Below are 18,481 nucleotides of genomic sequence, written 5' to 3'. Positions count from 1 at the left end.
CTACCTAGAGAAACCAAGCAATCTTACGCACACAAAATAATTTGCTATAAAAATAACTGTGCCAACTCTATTTCCAATAAGTGTAAAAATAAACAAATTTAATAACATGTAAGTGTAGCTAATTACTTTGATTAAGATAAGTAATTTTATGTACTTGAAAGGCTCAAGCCATGTTTAGTGGCTTTTCTTGGGTATGAAAGTATCAGAGACTATTTCTTACTTATCTTTGTAATTTTAACACTTAACATAGTAAATAATTGACAAAAATTAAGTGATATTTTAAAACATTAAGCTTTGTTTTAGGGCACTGAGATTTAGGTCCTAAATAAAGGAGTATTTTAATTATTTCATAACCTGAATGTATGTATACATTAAAATATATAGTAAATGCTGTTGACAAAAGAAATGTTGACCGTCATAATCATACATACCTAACTTTTTAAGTACTTTGTAAGAATTTTATTTTTTACCCATTGAACTGTTCACCAAAGAATATTAAAGAAATGATTCTCAGCATCTAAAAATTTGCATTTTGAAGAAGCAATTCATAGAATAAAATTTATTTATAGAGTAAATTTTGAACCCTAGCTATGCAAAGCAGGAGGTGATTTTAAATCTCATAAGGTGTACGTCCTTCTCATAGAAGTTTATAATCTAGTTGGGAGAATAAAACGCCTAATCTAATAATTGAAAATCCTTTATTGACATAAAACAGACAGAAGTTAAGGCATACGGAGGTTGATGCTGGTTGGTTGGGTAGTTCATGGCCGTGGTGCCATTGGAGGTGGGACTTGGGGAGGCTTTTTTGCAAGCATGCCTGGAAAAACAGGTGTTTCCAGTGAAGGAAATGAAGAGAAAGGGTGTATTGGCCTGACCATTTCCATGACCAAAAGTCATGCAAGGGGGCTGTAGCATAAAAGTAGAGCATAACTTTGAGAGTTTCTTGAAAAGCAATAGTAAGCTAGAATAGTTTCTGTGGAAAGATGAGGGAAAGCTATCTGACAATGTGAAGTTAATATTTATATTGCAAGCTAGATGGCAGTAACAATTGTTATCAAATAATCTGATGTTCTACTTGTCCATACATTGAAGAATAAACACATGGTAAAATAATGAATTATGTGTGTGTTTTAAGTTATTGATGATTTCACTTTATTATAACCCTTGATTTCCAGAAGAAAATTCATAACTGAAAATTGAACACCAAGAGTCAGTTTATGAGTGTATTTGTTTCTTAGTCATCTACTTATAAGTCCTGGGTGGGGGAATAAAAGATATAAAACTATATTTAAAGCAACAAATTTGTATCTAACTTCCAGAGGCTACCGCTTTTTTTTTTTGAAGTGCAGTGAAAGAGTTTGTATGAGAAAATGTGCCTAAACACGGAAGCCATATAAGTTTTATACATGAACACAGTTGTTTATTGACCCCTTCATTGATGGTATCAGCATAAAGATATAGGAAATAACCCTGTATTTTCATAAGCCATATACCATATGTATATACACAATATTATGCTATACATGACTTCATCTGATTCCATAACTTGCTTTTCATTGCTTTCACTGAAGCAGATCATCTTTTTATTTGGCTATGCTATTTTCTCGTGTAACTAATGTAGTATATGATCTTTGAATCATTTGAATATGAATCAACAATCACAAAGAACTTACTTATTCAAAGTATAACACGCTAAAGGTTTCCCTTCACTCACACTCACCAAGTATGAGAATAATAGCAAACATAATAGCTTGTTATTTTTAAAGTTTGGATGATTTGATTGGCCTTTACTTTCAGAAGAAGTCAAGAAGATAAGATCATCTTGAGAGAGAACACCGATATTTGAAAGTATCCCATTGTGAGATATGGATGGAGCCATAACGTTTATTGTTAAACCTCACCATTGATAATAATACTTAAACAAATATGTTTATTTTTTTCCAAGCACTCAGCACATAAACATTGGCAAAAGAAAGTCATTTAATTAGATAAGAGTTTACATATGTCACTTAGAAATTGGGATTATTTTAGGTCTGAAACAGTCAGTCTAGAACATTAAAAAAAAATACCACCATAGTGTTGCTTTTCCATCTGAGAAAAAGAAATAAATGGCCTACATGCCATCTGTCTTATAAGGAATTTGGTTACATCAAGACTTCATAATAGTTTTATTTTTTAAAGTAATTTTAGATAAGTTGTTTTGATGGCAATAATAAAAATTTCATTTAAACTTTTGGTTGTATGAAAATTATATAATAAGGTCCATATATGATTGAAGAATTTCTTAAATACTGTGACCCATGATAAGGCATCAGCACTAATATTTTATAGCATTGGTGATTAATAAGTAGAATAGACTAGATTGAAGATTTAGAAATCTAATTTGTAATATAAATATATTTGGGATACTTCAATCACATTCCAGCTAATAATATGACATATTCACTGAAATAACTAATGCCAATTTTAAAAAAATAAGTTAACTCATTTTTAAACTTCAGAATTATTAAAAATTGAATATGACACTTTTGAAATGATCTCAGCAGTGTCAGCCTATATCCTCAGACTCCTAAATTTCAGGATCCTTGTCCCTGTACAGTAAACTGTTTTTCCTTAAAAAATAAATTGCAGGCTATTATCATACTGCCACTGAGTTGAAGAATTGCCTTCTCTAAAGCAGGTAATAAAGTTACCTATTAGTTAGGATGTTGTGGGCATGGGATAATTTCTTTTGCTATCCTTTACTTTCCGAGTGCCCAAACTGCGTTAGTCTAGGTGTCAGAGCCTCCAGATTATTTTCGTGAACCTGTGCTCTGATTCAGATGCCCTAAGTGATAGACACACACACATACACAATTTAAATGATAAATTCAAGGGGACAGAAGGTAAAGCATACTGTTAATAAAAATTACTACTAAATTTCCTTTGCTATTTCAGATCCAGAGAAATTTCAGTTATACTTAATAGTTTAAAATATTGGGTAGTGCATGAATCTAGATATAAATTTTCAAAGTAGTCACTTTCCAAAATCATTAAATGATATGTGATTAGGTGCTTCTTATTAGCAGAATGAAGCATGATTTAGGCAGAACCTACAGTGCACATAAACAAATGCACTGAAAGGTTGTTGGCAGCAATGGGAAACAGTGATGGATTTTACAAGATTAAACCAACTGACATTTTATGAAAATTTCAATTTCCTGCCTTGGATTCTATCTAAACTGACAAAAACACACATTTAAATTTCTCAAATTTCTCCTGGGATGTTCACTTGTGTAGAGTGTCTGGCAAGGATTTCTGATAAATCAATCTGTCAGGTGCCATACTTTTAATATTTATGAGGAAAGCTGCCAGGCTGGACAAAACACGTGCTAATGTTTTCTCCTCACACAAAAGATCAGAGCTGTGCATACAAAAATGCACTGCTTAATTGCACAAAGTTCACTGTAATATTTTAGCAGAAGATTATTTAAAGATGGATGGGAAAAGCCAAAACAATAAGCTGGTGAAATTACCCATTCCTAAATGTTGACATTATTAGTTCTAGCAATATAGCTGCACTGTCATTAAAACATATTTTACCCAATCATCTGTGTCATGTATAAAAGACCTGGTCTTAAAGGCCCAGCAATTTTCTTGTAACATTGAGCACCACTGACCCTTGGCCCTCAGCAATGCCCTCCCAACACCTGCACTCCGGTGAGCCAGAACCAAACATGCCATTAATGAGGCTTTATTTTTATTAAAATTATTTTTTGTGGCTCAGTGGTAAAGAATCTGCCTGCCAATACAGGAGACGCCTGTTCAATCCCTGGATCAGGAAGATCCCCATGGTGGAGGGAAATAGCAACCCACTCTAGTATTCTTGCCTGGGAATATCCCATGGACAGAGGAGCCTGGAAGGCTACAAAAATTATTTTATGGTAGCAGTGAAAAGTATGGAACTCTTACAGAGTTCTAAGCATATAGATTTAAAATAAATATTATGTGGAATCTATTCTTTTGTTCAGCTTATTTTTTTCTCTCCCCCATCTGTCTCTGAGTTATGCCCAGATTTTTCTTCCTTTCTTAGGAGGTATACATTGAAAGGATTAAATGAAAAAACCTGGAGTCATTCTCATTCTTAAACATAACTTTTAAAAGTTCTTAGAAAAGAGGTGAAGAATTATGTGGGGACAAGGCAGGAGAGGATGAAAATTATTTAAGCTACCATTTTCTATAAGCTTTGGAGGACACCAAGGTCAACTTCCTCTTTGGAAAAATAGTTCATCAAGTGAATGTTTGCCTTAGGTGAGCTAGGTTACAGGATTACTCACTCCACAAGAAAGTGCTGAAAAAACCTGTGGGGGTGATCACTCTTCTGCAAAGCAGCAACTGCTTTGCAGTCAGGATTCTCTCTCTGAAGAACAAGTTAGCACTGTGGTTGTATTTTTTCTGATGCATTGCTTCAAAACATGATCAGACAAGAATACACTACTTCTGTTAATTAAGCTGACTTAAAACCCGATGTTTCATTTCACTGACTGTTATTATTGTCTCTTGAAACCTTGTTCTTGTTTATAGATTTTTTTTTTGACTGGAGTTTAGAAATATTCCAAGCAGATGAGCCTAGAAAATTTAGAATCATGGAATGAATCAGTAACTTCTAGATCTGTGTAGGAACATATTGCATGAGACAGTGATGTGATTTGTGAGAAATGTCTACACACGAGCTTTCATATACCTTTATTCTGTCTTTAGAATTTGGAATGATGGGAGATCATACAATTAAAAGTCAGCGACCTCGATCTGTTCATGAAAAAAGGGTCCCTCAGGAACAAGCTGATGCTGCTAAATTTATGGCACAAACTGGTAATACGTTAGTTACATTTTTCTATTTATTGTTGTTAATTTAATGAAACCACTGCATGTTTTCATAATCTTTTGCTGCACATTTGTCAGTTTTTGGAGCTGATATTTTTTTTGAGCCATTTTTTTTTTGTCACCAGTTAAAGTCCATAAATGAAGTAGCTGTGAATTGAAAGTGCACAAAAATGTGTAAGATTTATTTTGCTTTCAGTGCGAGACACTTAGGATTTACATATTATTACTTATGTTAATTAACTAATTACAATGTATTATTAAACTTTTACAGAAAGTCAACAAAGTTATTTCATCAACAAATGATTATTTTGACTTTTCAGAAATTAAAATTTGAAGTAGGACTTTAGATGATGAAATTTAATGTTTAATATTGTTAATATTTTTTAAATGTCTTGCATCATCTAACTATTAATTGATTGTTAAAGTGTATAGCAATTAGAAATTTTTTTAGAATTTAGTATTTTTAATTTGAAGAGTTTTCTTATATGAGCTAAATAATAAAAAGTTGACAGTCTTTATTCATAGCTGTAAAACACTCCTAATAATTTAATATCAGTAAAAATAACTTTTTGGTTTATAACATTTTAATTTTAAATAAATTAGATTATTCTTAAATACATCCCCCCCAAATATAGATACATTCTTCTTTTGGCTCAGCATAATAAGTGGGCTATAGTTCCACCTATTTGTTCTGCATGTAGAATGTTCTTAGATGAAAATATGATTAAACTGTATTGTGACCATTTTCAGCCATCACTTTTATTTTAGGAAATTGCAAACTAACGGTTTTATTTATGTCTTCAAAGTCTTATATGTCCCAATCTAGACGATGTGTTTTACCATTATTACAGAAGTTTCACGTACGTGATCAACTTTTAATATAACATTCAGACAAATTTTGATGAAATTCTCTTAAAAAATGAATGTTTCTTTTAGTTCATATATTCTTCAGATAACATTTATTCAGAACACTAGATTTTTATCTACAACTTAAAAATGCAAATATTCTTAATGAATTGTGCTCTTGGTAATGGGTTAGTAGTTGTAGACTTGAATATATTAGTGGCAAATAGGTCAATGAATTCTCAGAACAGGAAGAACGTTTAGAATAAATTCTACAATTAAGAACATATTTTTAGCTTTTTAAAACTACATGTTACAGCCAAATCCAGAAATGAAGAAAGCTTGCTTATCTGGATTGCTTTTTCTGCAGCTTCTTGTTTAAGAAAAGCTTATTTACATTTTTTACTGTTTGACTGTGCAAAAGCAAAAGTGCATGACTAGGTTTGGGCAAATTTTCAAATTTCTAAATGTATTTTTCTCCCTTACAGGGATCAAAAGTTCAACTACTGACCAGAGATTAGGGAGTTTTTGTCTATAAATAAAGCATAGACCATGGGCTGACTACTCAGCCTTCTAAGATTAGAGGTGTCTTGACTTTTTGCAAAGGAAGTGGCAGACACTGGCTTACTAAAATTCCTAAAACTACGGTCACTTATTAATAAAATGATGAACCACAGTCTTAATTTTCCAAGAATGTAGCAGGAGTTTTTATATAAACTCAAATTTTGGATTTGCCTGACACATACCAAGAGAATTCAGAGTTTTAAGCCAAAAACCTTTTTGCAAAGTCAAATCACAAGGAACATTATGTTTTCTTAGTGAATTATTACTAATTTCCCTTTTAATTTACTCATTATTTTCCAAGAATTGTTTTGTATCTACTATATAGTAACACATGATTTGGTAAAATAGATGAAATGCTTATTAAATAGATCCATGAAGAGCTTTAAAACTGTTTCTCCATGCTGTGAACAATAAGTTGGAAATGTCAATGAACTTCAGAATTAAACTTCTGAAAATATTGATGGAACACTTGAATTGGTAACTAGTATATAGTTCTTATTTCATTTTAATCCAAAGATAAGCAATTATAAATACAGGTATAAGACTGATTTTAAATTTAAATTACTATAATACTGATAAAAGACTAGAAAACTGCATTATTAGTTTTTAAAATTCATAATTTGACACTCGCAGTTGTAAAGCTAAAAGGAGAGGGTTTTTTCTCCTTAAATATTTGTTGAGTTATACTTTCTCTAGATGTTTAGGTATTTGGAATAAATACAGCTGAATATCACACAATAAAATTTTATGAAAGTTAACTTTTATTTATAAAACATCTATTTTACCATATAAAACTTTTCTATTTATAAAACAAAATAAATGAGTGTTACATATAAACAATGATAAGCATTTGCTAACATCAATTTAAAAACAATAATAAAATGGATGTAAAACTGAATAATAAAATACAATATATTTGTATATTAGTCCTGAAGGAAAACAAAGCAGCAGCTATCAGACCTTAAAATTTAAGACTTCCTTTCAAAATGAGTAACCTGGCCTCTTCAACCAGTATGATCACTAGCCCTTTTATGAAATAATAATTAAGTGGCAATTTTTTAGAAGAGTAATATTTAGTAAGGTTGCATTACTTTATCAAAATACCTTGATCATTTTAGTCAGTTAGGTAATTGAGATAGGTTAGTTTGGGCATACATGCACAATGTTCGAATGAAATGAAATGCTGTGATAAGATATATAGACATCTAAATTAAATGCCAACAAAATGGCTTAAGCCATTTTAGTTATACTCACTGATGCTTTTTTAACATCATAGTTATAAAATGATCTTATAAAAATGTTTAGGAAATCAAGCTTTTATTCCAGTGGAGAAAATAGCATACACTAATATGTAGCATGTTATTTAAAACAGAAAATTAAAATTGTAAATATATTTCTAATTTCATAATTTTTACATACTAGCAACATTTTATATTAATATGTTTTTATAGCTTAAAACACACTCTCATACATTATCTCATTTAATTCTCACAAATAGGTTTTGAGGTAGATGTATTACTCATCAGACTGAGAGATTCAGAGAAATAAAGTAACTTTCTCCAGGTCTCAGAGCTAATATGCATTAGATTTCCATCAAACACAGGTCTTCTGACTCTGCTTGCAGTGCTTTTCTAGTTTCCCTTCATGTTTTGTGTCACAGTAAAGAGCCTTAAAAGTTCCGTAGATACTGAATCCTTCTACACGATGTGTAATATGCCTTCAGTTATGAGTTAAGGAACCAAATTCTAGTAGTTTGTGCTATCTCCAAAAACACATATATTAAAAAGAATATACATTGTGTTATACTTTACTGTTTTAATATCAGTGAATTTTTCATAAAATAATTTTGCTGGAAAGTATTTCTCACAAAGCCCCAAGGTACCTGACTAAAACAGCCTTCATGCCTTTCTGGGATGAGGCCATGGCAGAATGGAAAATATAACTAGTGCATGGAAGTATTACTTGAAATTATAGATGGAGATATAACAAGGTCATTTTTATAGGTTGACCAATATTTTAATGGCAAGGTTTGATTAGTAATTTGAAAGCCCATATATATGTTATTCATTTATTTATTTTGGTTTCGATCAACAAAAGGAACCATCAGTTTGAAAGAGTGAATTAGCCAATTCTGAAGAAATCAGTCCCTCCAACCTAGGCATCACTGTCTAGCTTGTTCAACAACATTGTAGCTTCTTACATACAGAGACAACCTGAATTTTCAAATATTTGTACAAAAATGCACTTAAAAGTAGTTTGTGATCCTGATTCATTGCTCACTTTAATTAAAACATTTTTTCCTGCTATCATAACAATGCAGTGCTTTTGTGGAAAAATAGAACTAATTATATTTATAACTTTTATCATTGACTTATAATAGAATTCACAATGTTCAAAGTTTTCTGGCTTTTAATTAATAATATTCAACCATGATATTTCTACTTCACTTAGTCTTATCATAAACACCGGTTCAACTATCACAAGAAAAAAAATTTCATTGTATTTTCCCCAAATTTAATTTAAATTTTTATTACTATATATATATGCATGTATATATACATGTATAGATATTTTTAACCATTGTTGTATTATTTGGTTTCTAAAATAATGATTTTCAACCTTGATAGAGTATTCTTTAATGTAAATGTATAAACTATTAGTCATAGCTTTAAATATTATTCAAATGTCATTCAATAACATTTTTATGGACTAGTAATATATAAATTGGTAGAGGCAAAAAATACTGGAATAATCAAGGGTGATGATTCGAGAATGACCAAGACGAACATTGATCACAACACTGAAAAGATGTCCTACTTAACATAAAATGTCATCCCAGTTACCACTGTACTCTATGACATACATCCAGTTATAAATGCATTCTATTATTTATACTTCTGGGTACATAATGCAGACCAATATAAGAACAAATGTTTCTACTACATACTCAAAGTGTGGTGGGTGGACCCATGCTTGTCTGTGGCCTAATTGTCCTGGGCCTTGAGATAAGAAGCTTACAACAGAATGTCACTTGAACTACTTTATCAAATGCATGTTTTATTTCAGCTGATTCTCTTTTTGTTGGAAAAGATAACTTCTCAGTGAAGAAATCAGAACATTGAGTTACATTCTGATCCAGTCTCCTTCTGTCCTAGAGCCCCCGCCTGTGGATCAGCTGCCTTGAGTTACACTCCAAGTCATTTCTAAGTCATTTACTAACCTTTCCACAGAAGGGGGACAAATGGATGATCACATTCTATCCTTTGAATTCTATTCCCAAGGCAAATTTTAAACAAAACCTATAAAATATAAATTGCTCCTTGGTTTATATAATCAGTGATACAAAGCTTTCAGAAACACTTTGCCAAATGATGGAAAAGTACTTTTCAACAAAGTCTAAATTTAACTAGTATCTTCCAGTAGGTAAATGGCCCGACTTTGTATTTGGAGAAAAGTAACTATAACTTTTCCAATCAGTTTTCAAAAATCTATTCTGAACACCATGACCAGATTATAATTATCAATAGGAGCTCTTGAGATTTTCTTAAAAATTCTTGATTTTACATCTCCTTGGGACGTGACTTTGGATAATAATAGAATGGAGACATAGTTTCAGGGTAATGCCTACTCCAAGAAAATTAATGAATTCAGACATTCAATGACTTTTTTAAAAACCCTAGTTTTTAGTAAAAATTAGTTCCAGGTTAAATTAATAGAAATCATAGAGAAATTTTCCTTTATTTCAATTAAAATTCATTTTGAGGAAAATTGTGAGCAGAACATTTTAAAACAAATTATCACAAATGAATAACTGTTATAGGATGAGAAACTAGAACTAGGAATAAATTATAAATAAGTGTCAGTGTTCAACACAATAAAAATTAGATATGCCCAAACTCCCAGGGCCCTACCTAATTCAACATTAGAAAGGAGATTATGCAACAAAGAATTGGGGAAGGATGGATCAATATATGCCTGCTCACCAAAGCCAGAGTAAGTTTAGCCATGCATTTTGCTTTCTCTTCCAAGCAAGTGCAGAGCGTTAGACTGGTTTGAAAAGAATCGCTCCAACAATCATTCATTCCTGGTTGAAAAACAGACTGGTCCATTCATAGCATCCATGGCCCAGTGGATTTGTGAAGCAGAGTCTTGCTAACAAGGTTATAGCTAACATGAACCTTGCACCAGTGTAATAGTATCTCTATTTACATTTCTTTTTCTCTGAAATGTTTTTGTATGGCTTTGATGTACTGTCATGTTTTTACATTGAAATTATTCTTGCATGTCATAATGTCACTTTGGTATAATGCTTACTAGATGAATATTCAAGACGGTATTTCATGTCTATTTGTTGTCTTGCTCACAGGTGAATCTGGCGTGGAAGAGTGGTCCCAGTGGAGCACATGCTCAGTTACTTGTGGTCAGGGGTCGCAGGTGCGAACCAGAACTTGTGTATCACCTTACGGGACACACTGCAGCGGCCCATTAAGAGAATCAAGGGTTTGCAATAACACTGCCCTCTGTCCAGGTAGTGTTAGCAGCAACTACAACTGTGGATGTTATTGAATTGTGTCATGCTACGCATTTGGAACAATATGTTATTTTCATATGAACTGGGTATAGACATTTTAATAAGAGTGAATAACTGTAATTTGTTTTCAGCTGTGAAATTTTTTTATGTATGTGCTTCTTTCTGCTTTCAGAGCAGTCAAGCAATTATATAAGTGACTCCCTACCCGCTTGAAACTATATGCTTGATATTTCTGTATCTGTTTCTCATGGTATTTAAGGTTCAAAATCTTATTTTAAAAGGTGAAAAAGTCCAATTGAATGTTGGATGAACAGTGAAATTTGCCAGAATCCTGAAATGTGATCAGTAGGCACTGTTTAGGCAGTGATTAATACAACCTTTAAGGCAGTCAGCTGTTTTCATACCACTTATTTAACCCCATCAGGAAAAAAGTGCCCCTGACCAAAGGACTTTCTGTTAGTTTCTTTCATTCAAGTGACTGCTCTCATCAAAGCCATCCTCTGCTTTGTAAACCTAAAGTCACTAATGGAAAAAGATGGTCTTCTTTATAGCATAATAGCTTACCCACTTAGGATCTGATTTTTCCATGTTGTTTCATTTTTTGTCAGGCAGTGCATAGATGCATATTATAAGCATTTTTTCTTCTCAGACCTCTGACTTTCATGTAAAATGAGTACCAACAGGATTCTTTCAAGAAGTCCAAAGCACATAATCCTGTGAATCTCCAGGTTTATATTTATGCTCAGCCATCTGACAGATGGGTGATGCAAACTCATTGTCCCCTGCAGCTGACGAGGGACTTGCATTGACAGCCCATCTAGATCCTCTGGAGTGAGATGGACACAAGGAAAAGGCCTGGCACTGCACTGATCTGGTTAAGTGTGCTTAAGGCTTCTGGCGAGTTCCACTTCTAGAGAAGGCTGATTCTGCAGTTGCTAAAAGCCAAAGTACAGAGTGGGCAGCCCAGGGCAAGGGTAGCCCTGATTTTCCAGAAGGGGCAAGGGCAATCCATTCAAAAACAAGTTGGAGGAGGAGTTATTTAATAGGGACAGAGTTTTGATTTGCAGAATGAAAATTTTCTGAAAACTTGTTTCTCAACAATATGGATATACTTAATACTGCTGAATTGTATACATAGAAAGGATCCGAAGATAAATTTTCCATTTGGTATATTTTTATCACAATAAAGGGAAAGACACACTGGTAAAAATAAAAAGGGAAGAAAGCAGTGAGCAGTCCTGAAGAAGGAATGCTTTGGTGAGCTGGGAGATCCCTTTGTCAGGGGCTTTGAAGGCACATAGCAGTGGAATTAAAAAATAAGCAGTGGGAATTCCCTGGCGATCCAGTGGTTAAGACTCCACATTTCCATTGCACGGGGCAGTGGATTTGATGCCTGGTCACCGAACTAAAATCCCGCATGCCCCACGATGCAGCCAGAAATAAAAAGTAAAAAATAACTGAATAAACAGAGCAGAATAACAGGAAAAAGAATAGATATATACATAACGCACATATATAACTGAATCACTTTGCTGTACACCTGAAACACTGTAAATCAACTCTACTTCAATTAAAAAAAAAAAGATAAATAGGGCAGAAATCTATGAGGAATGGAAGGTAGAATTAGCATGAAAAGAGCAATAATTCCACTAAAAACAAGAAAAGTCAGTGCGCATCAAAGAGAATCAGACTAGATGAGAAGGAACATCAAATGAACAATAAAAAGAGAGGGAAAAATGCTTAAGGAAGTTGTGGATGGGGAAGTCAAAAAAAGAGAAAGACAAAAACAGGAGTCACAGAGCAAAGTGGACTCCAATACATAAGAGCAGAAAAGCAAATAGTAAGGAGATGGGCGTTTTAGAAATTATAACATTTCTAAATTTTGTAGGTGAAAGGGCCTCATGAGGAAATGCTAGTGGATTTTCTGCTGAGTGTAGGTTAAGTGCACAGCGCACTGTCTGGACTAGTACTTAAATCTGACCCCTACTTAACAGTGTTTACGTTAAGGGCTCTATACTGGACAAGGAGAGAACTGTCAACAGAGACTTAGGTTGTACTTGAACTATACACTTACCTTGTCAGCATCCTTTTGAAGAGTCAAGATCCTTTCAATGTACAGGAATAAAATCTAATGACTAACAGATCCCTAAGTGCAGGTCTGAGTGGGGCTAAGGAGTTCCCCACAGTTCTCCGTTCAGAGCTTACTTTCCAGACACTAGCCATAAACATGCACCTTGTTGGCAGATGAAAACCTTCATCTTCCTACCAGATGATGTTGATTCACCCCTCCCTGGGCATGGAGACCATCTGTCGTGGGACCAGCATGCTCTCCCTTTCACTCTGGGTCTCAGGCCCAGAAAACAATAATATTCTATGATGGTCAAGTTTGTCCTCATTATCTTAAACCTCCTACCATGATGCCTACTGAAGAAGTACATACTAATTATTGGTTCCTCTTCACCTCCACATACATAGAGGTTTGTCTTTGTAAATAGGAAGGATGATGAGAAATCTGTATCTTTTAATCATCTAACCACTGTTATAGTTCTGATATTGAATCAAAGATCTTGACAAGAGTTTTGTTGATTTCTTTTTAATTTTCCAAACATGAATAATAACTTAGCAACTTTATTATTTTTTAAATGTGGAATAGTTATCCCACTGCAGGAAATTGTGATACATTTCAGATGGTGATTGTGCTTCTTATGAAATATTTTCTGTTCAACATTTTTTTCACTTATTTGCCATGCTGGTAAATATGTAGGATTTTATACAACATACAATGAAAACAGTAAAACAAAAAAGAAAGATGAATTTAAAATTGAGATAGTACTTTGAATAGTATAAATATTTTTCTGAAATAATAGCTTATTCACAAGAAGAAAGTTACCTCAGAAATAAATAACCTACTTGTCACACTGTGTATAAGGAAATGCATTTGCCATTTAGTTAATGAAAATGACACAAGGAAAAATTGAATGTTAAATGTCACTTTTCACAAAATGTATGGAATGATAGAACTAGAGCTTATATTTATTTGTTCTATTAAAGGTTAATCAATAGTGTTATATATTAGTTACCATTCACCCATATTATTCACATTGAAAGAGTTTTTCAAATTAAATTGCATAATAATGTGTTATTTCTAATATGAATCCTAAAATATACAGCCTTTTACAAAATTTTTGCCTTGACATCATAGTTTCTTAGAAACTTCTATGCTCAGAGAAGAAAATGCTAGAGATAAACAGAAAGTAAATTGAGAAAATTAGAGAGCTGCATGAGATTGTGTATTTACTGACCTGGTCTTGACAACCCATTCCAGTTTCTTGCCTGGAAAATCCCATGGATGCAGGAGCCTGGTAGGCTACAGTCCATGAGGTAGCAAAGAGTCGAACATGACTGGGCGACTTTCTTTCTGTTTTCTGAATTACACTTTTACGATCTCTTCCAGGGTTTCTCAAACCTTGGTACTAGCAACATTTTGATGTGGATAAATCTTTATTGTGGGGAGCTGGCCTGAAGGTGCGGGGATGTCTGGCTGCATCCCTGACCCCTACCCTTCAGATGCCAGGAGACTTCCTTCTTCCCCTGAGGCTGTGACAACCAAATATGTCTCTGATGTTTGCAGATGTTCCCTGGGGAGGCAATGTTGCCCCTGGTTGAGAACTACTAACCTACTCTGTATGCACTGCAGTATTTTAGAAAAAATGTTTATTTAAGCTAAGGAATGGTTTTGTTTTCATATCCATTTATTTTCTTGAAAATAAATGAAAATAAAAGAAAACTTTCACTTAGCAGAGTTATCTTATACTTTCCAATCTAAATTACAACATAATTTGTATACTTATTTCAAAATCTGGTAGTAATATAATTTGCATATTGTATATTCTTCATTTTATTTCTAGATAGAATAGAGATGAAATAGAAATATTACAGCTGGTGTCTAAAGAGGAAACAATAAAAACAGATTAATTTGATTTGCATCTAGGCGTATTTTTCAAATGAACTAGATCACTTTTCATACTTTTCTAAAAATAAAAGTTGATACAATAAATTCCCATTAAAATGAAAATATTTAACCTTTATCCTAAATCTTATGAAGATAATTTATAAAATTTATTTAAAAAATTGTGCCCCAATTTCCTACTAATTCAATAGTATCATATATGAAACTTGTTGATAATTTTATGTCCTTTTCAAATAAAAAACAAGTAATTTTGCTTTTTTAAAATGATGTGGAGGAGTCATGAAATTTCACAATGAAACAATAAAGACTTAAAAAATAGGAGGTAAGATTATTTTTCAAAGGATTCTAGCTTCATAATTTAACTAAGTCATCAAGATTAATTAACATTTCAGTAAGATTTTAGAGAAAAACCTGCCAGTTTAGCAGCTTTTTCTTCTGAGATTGTTCACTGCTTTTGGAACAATGCATTTTGATAGAAGAGAAAATGAACAGAAGAAGAAATAAAAATACTATATAGCCTATTAACATCTTATACAAAAAATAAGGGAGAAATGGTGTTTTTTAAATGGAGAAACTTGGTAACTAAACATAAATGCAAAAATTACTTAAAGGTATGCATTTTACGTAACTAAATGTTTGTATATGTTACTTTAAAATATTTTGCTATAATTAATCATATATTCCTATATGTAAATATAGGTATTTGAGTATTTTTTTCCTTAGACTTTAAATTCAGACTTACTATTTATTCTTATACCAATGGATACAAATTAATTTTGGTGTTCCTAAACTTAAATGGGAAAAAGGCAAACATTTTAATTTCTCTCACTCTCTCTTTTTCTATACAGGATGTTTGAAATATATTTACCAGCTAGTTTCACAGTATCTTAAAGAATATTTCATTGAATATTGCCTAAATTTGGCTAATTTTTCCAATATTTGAACACATCTTCCAAGTTGGGGCAAATAAATAGTATAAATAGAACAGACTGCCTCATAATTAAGGGTATTGTATCTGTGTTTTTAAAATAACAACTTGGTCAGCAGATAAGTGAAGAAGATTCTAGACGTACTATGTTTATTTGAATAACTCTTCTGTCACTTCTACTTGCCCTGACCAATGTTGAGGAGAAAATGAGCACTTTTTTTTGGTCATTTAATTATAAATTTCTACTCCCCCTACTCATGTCTGTGGGTGTTATACCAAGCATTTGCTCATGGACTTTCAAGTGTAAGGTAGAGTTTCAGTATCAAGACAAGAACTTTGGACCTGAAGAGCACATTTTGCCTGGTTTAGTTTGATTTGTATTATCCATGGAGTAGATATAATACATGTATTATCCATGGAATGCTACTGCTTACTGCCCCAAATGTTAAAAACTGGGATGGAATTGGTGATTTGACAGTTCAAGAAAGGGACCTCAACTTTGAACCCTAATGGACTTTTGGGAAAAGATATCAATATTTAGAAGTGGTTATTATGGAGGAACACAAATTATGTCAGTATTTCCAATCAAGTTTGAATTAATCATAATGGCATATTTGAAGTACTGATGTATTGATAGTTATATGAAGCATTATCTTAATTAAATCATTTGTTTTTTCAAGAAGTTTTACTTAGTAGAATTACCAGTGTCATTTAGTTATCGGAGGAGGAAAGGTGTCTTCTGGTTTCCTGGCTGTTAGAAATAGGTCTTAATATTTGTCCCTCATTTTAAACCTAGGGAAGGAGGGGACTCTTAGCAAATAAATAGAGTTTTTGAAATTTACCTCTTATTCAAAAAACAGTGACTTTAAAAGCCCACAGATTTTAAATGGCAAAAATATATTTTCTAAAATGTGAGGTTAAAAGACTGTTTAAAATATGTACCTTCAATTCTCTGACAATTTAATCAATTTAATCTTAATCAATTTAATAAATTGATTAAATTTGTTAATCAAGTTTATTAATCCTGAAACTTTTTAAATGTTGAAAAAATTAAATTGACCCTCTCTATTTAAATTCAGCTTTAACTCCAGAAGGTTACTCTAAGAAATTTAGTTGGTTTTACATGGATGTGAAGTAACTCATGACTGTTTTACCATGACAGAGAGGGGTACATTTCCATTAAAAAAAAAAAAAGATAATAAACTATATGATATAAGTAATTGTTCAAATACAAAGGTACATGCAAGTTTATATTATTTTAATGATTTTTGAGTTAACTTACATTTTATGGCAAATAAGAGTAATTCAATTGAAGTTTTAAAATATCTTCATACTTGTCTATTTGATGATTTTTCTTTCTTAGTTATGTATTTTAAAAAGTAATCTTTGACTTCGTGTCTCAGTTCCTGTTGTTGAAGCTTCTTTGCTTTGTTGCAGTCCATGGAGTCTGGGAGGAGTGGTCTCCGTGGAGTCTCTGCTCATTCACCTGTGGTCGAGGCCAGAGAACCAGAACGAGGTCGTGCACTCCGCCCCAGTATGGGGGGAGGCCGTGCGAAGGGCCGGAGACGCATCATAAGCCCTGTAATATCGCCCTCTGCCCAGGTGAGCCTGTTCTGCATTTGGTGAACTGTGTTTCTGATCTTTGTATATGGTCCCCAGGATACCTAAGAGATTTTAAGAGTACAACCTTCATTTAGCCACATTGGAAAATGAGCCTTTTCTTTATTGATTCTTGCTTAAATAAAACCAGCTACCTTCCTTGATTTTATTGTATGTAGTTGTGTATATTAATATTTCATTTATTTTGAAGTATTAATAATTAATACTGTGTACCAGGGGATGTTCACCTTTATTGAAATTCTATAAATATGCATATTAATGATTCCCAGTAAGACTTTTATCCTATACATGGATTTCTCTCCTGGAAAATTTGTAAGACCTCCCAAAGACTTGAATGGACTATTGCTTCCACATTGTAACTAGAGAGTCTGGTGTAGAGATGGTCCTTCCATATGAGGATTATAGACATTTGCTAGAAAATCAGACTTTCTGCATTCACTGCTAGATATTCAAAATGGTGAGATCATAAGTGATATATAATACTGATGTGATTATTAGGACTGGAAAATCTGTTCTTCAAGTGTATTTACATTTTTTTTTCCTTTCCTTTAAAATGTTTCAATTCTGTTTTACCTTTTGATAATTTCCCCCATTGCTCCAGAGAAAAGTCTTTCTAATGCTGTTATTTAGGATGCTGAAACATTCACACATAAAACAAATACCTACAAAATGAAAAAGACTGATCTCTAGCTTGAAGGGGTTTGCAATTTATGGGAGAAAATGAACACAAACAATGATAGAATCTTCCAGGAAAGCAAAGACACTTCTTAAAGGAAGAGACAGGTATGAGTGGCAAATGGCAAAGTCTAACAAAAATGCGCAGACCAGTATTAACAAGCAGCATCTTCTATTTGGGAGAGTTTCTCACTGGCCCATGCAGTCACGTATTCTCCATGCAATCAACAGCTGGGATCCCAGTAGTGAACTCCAGATACATTACTTAACTCACATTGAGTCCCATTTGCCCTCTAAATTCCCCACATTAATATCTTATCTTATAATACAATGTTTTAAAGTTATTCTGGAAATTTTAAGTATCTAAAGTATCTGAGGACTATGAAAAACACTCAAAATGCAGAGAAGAAACAGTCATCTAACAAGCTTAATTGTTCCCTTTTAATTCAGACAAAGACTAGGGTTCCTACACTTGGGAGTATACATG

General features: G+C 32.8%; 1 protein-coding gene across 1 annotated transcript in view; it reads left to right on the top strand.

Annotated features, from left to right (window-relative positions):
* The window catches only part of ADGRB3 (adhesion G protein-coupled receptor B3), an 878,910-nt gene that overhangs the window by 328,900 nt on the left and 531,529 nt on the right, over nt 1-18,481 (top strand). The window contains exons 2-4 of the mRNA XM_068984093.1: nt 4,741-4,851; nt 10,637-10,798; nt 17,137-17,301. Coding sequence (XP_068840194.1) covers nt 4,741-4,851; nt 10,637-10,798; nt 17,137-17,301 — 438 coding nt within the window. The remainder of the gene's footprint in view (nt 1-4,740; nt 4,852-10,636; nt 10,799-17,136; nt 17,302-18,481) is intronic.

The sequence above is a fragment of the Capricornis sumatraensis genome, chromosome 11 (assembly GCF_032405125.1).
Source record: "Capricornis sumatraensis isolate serow.1 chromosome 11, serow.2, whole genome shotgun sequence".
NCBI classification, from domain to species: Eukaryota; Metazoa; Chordata; class Mammalia; order Artiodactyla; family Bovidae; genus Capricornis; species Capricornis sumatraensis.
Note: the sequence above shows the minus strand (reverse complement) of the source record. Positions and strands in the feature narration are given on the sequence as shown.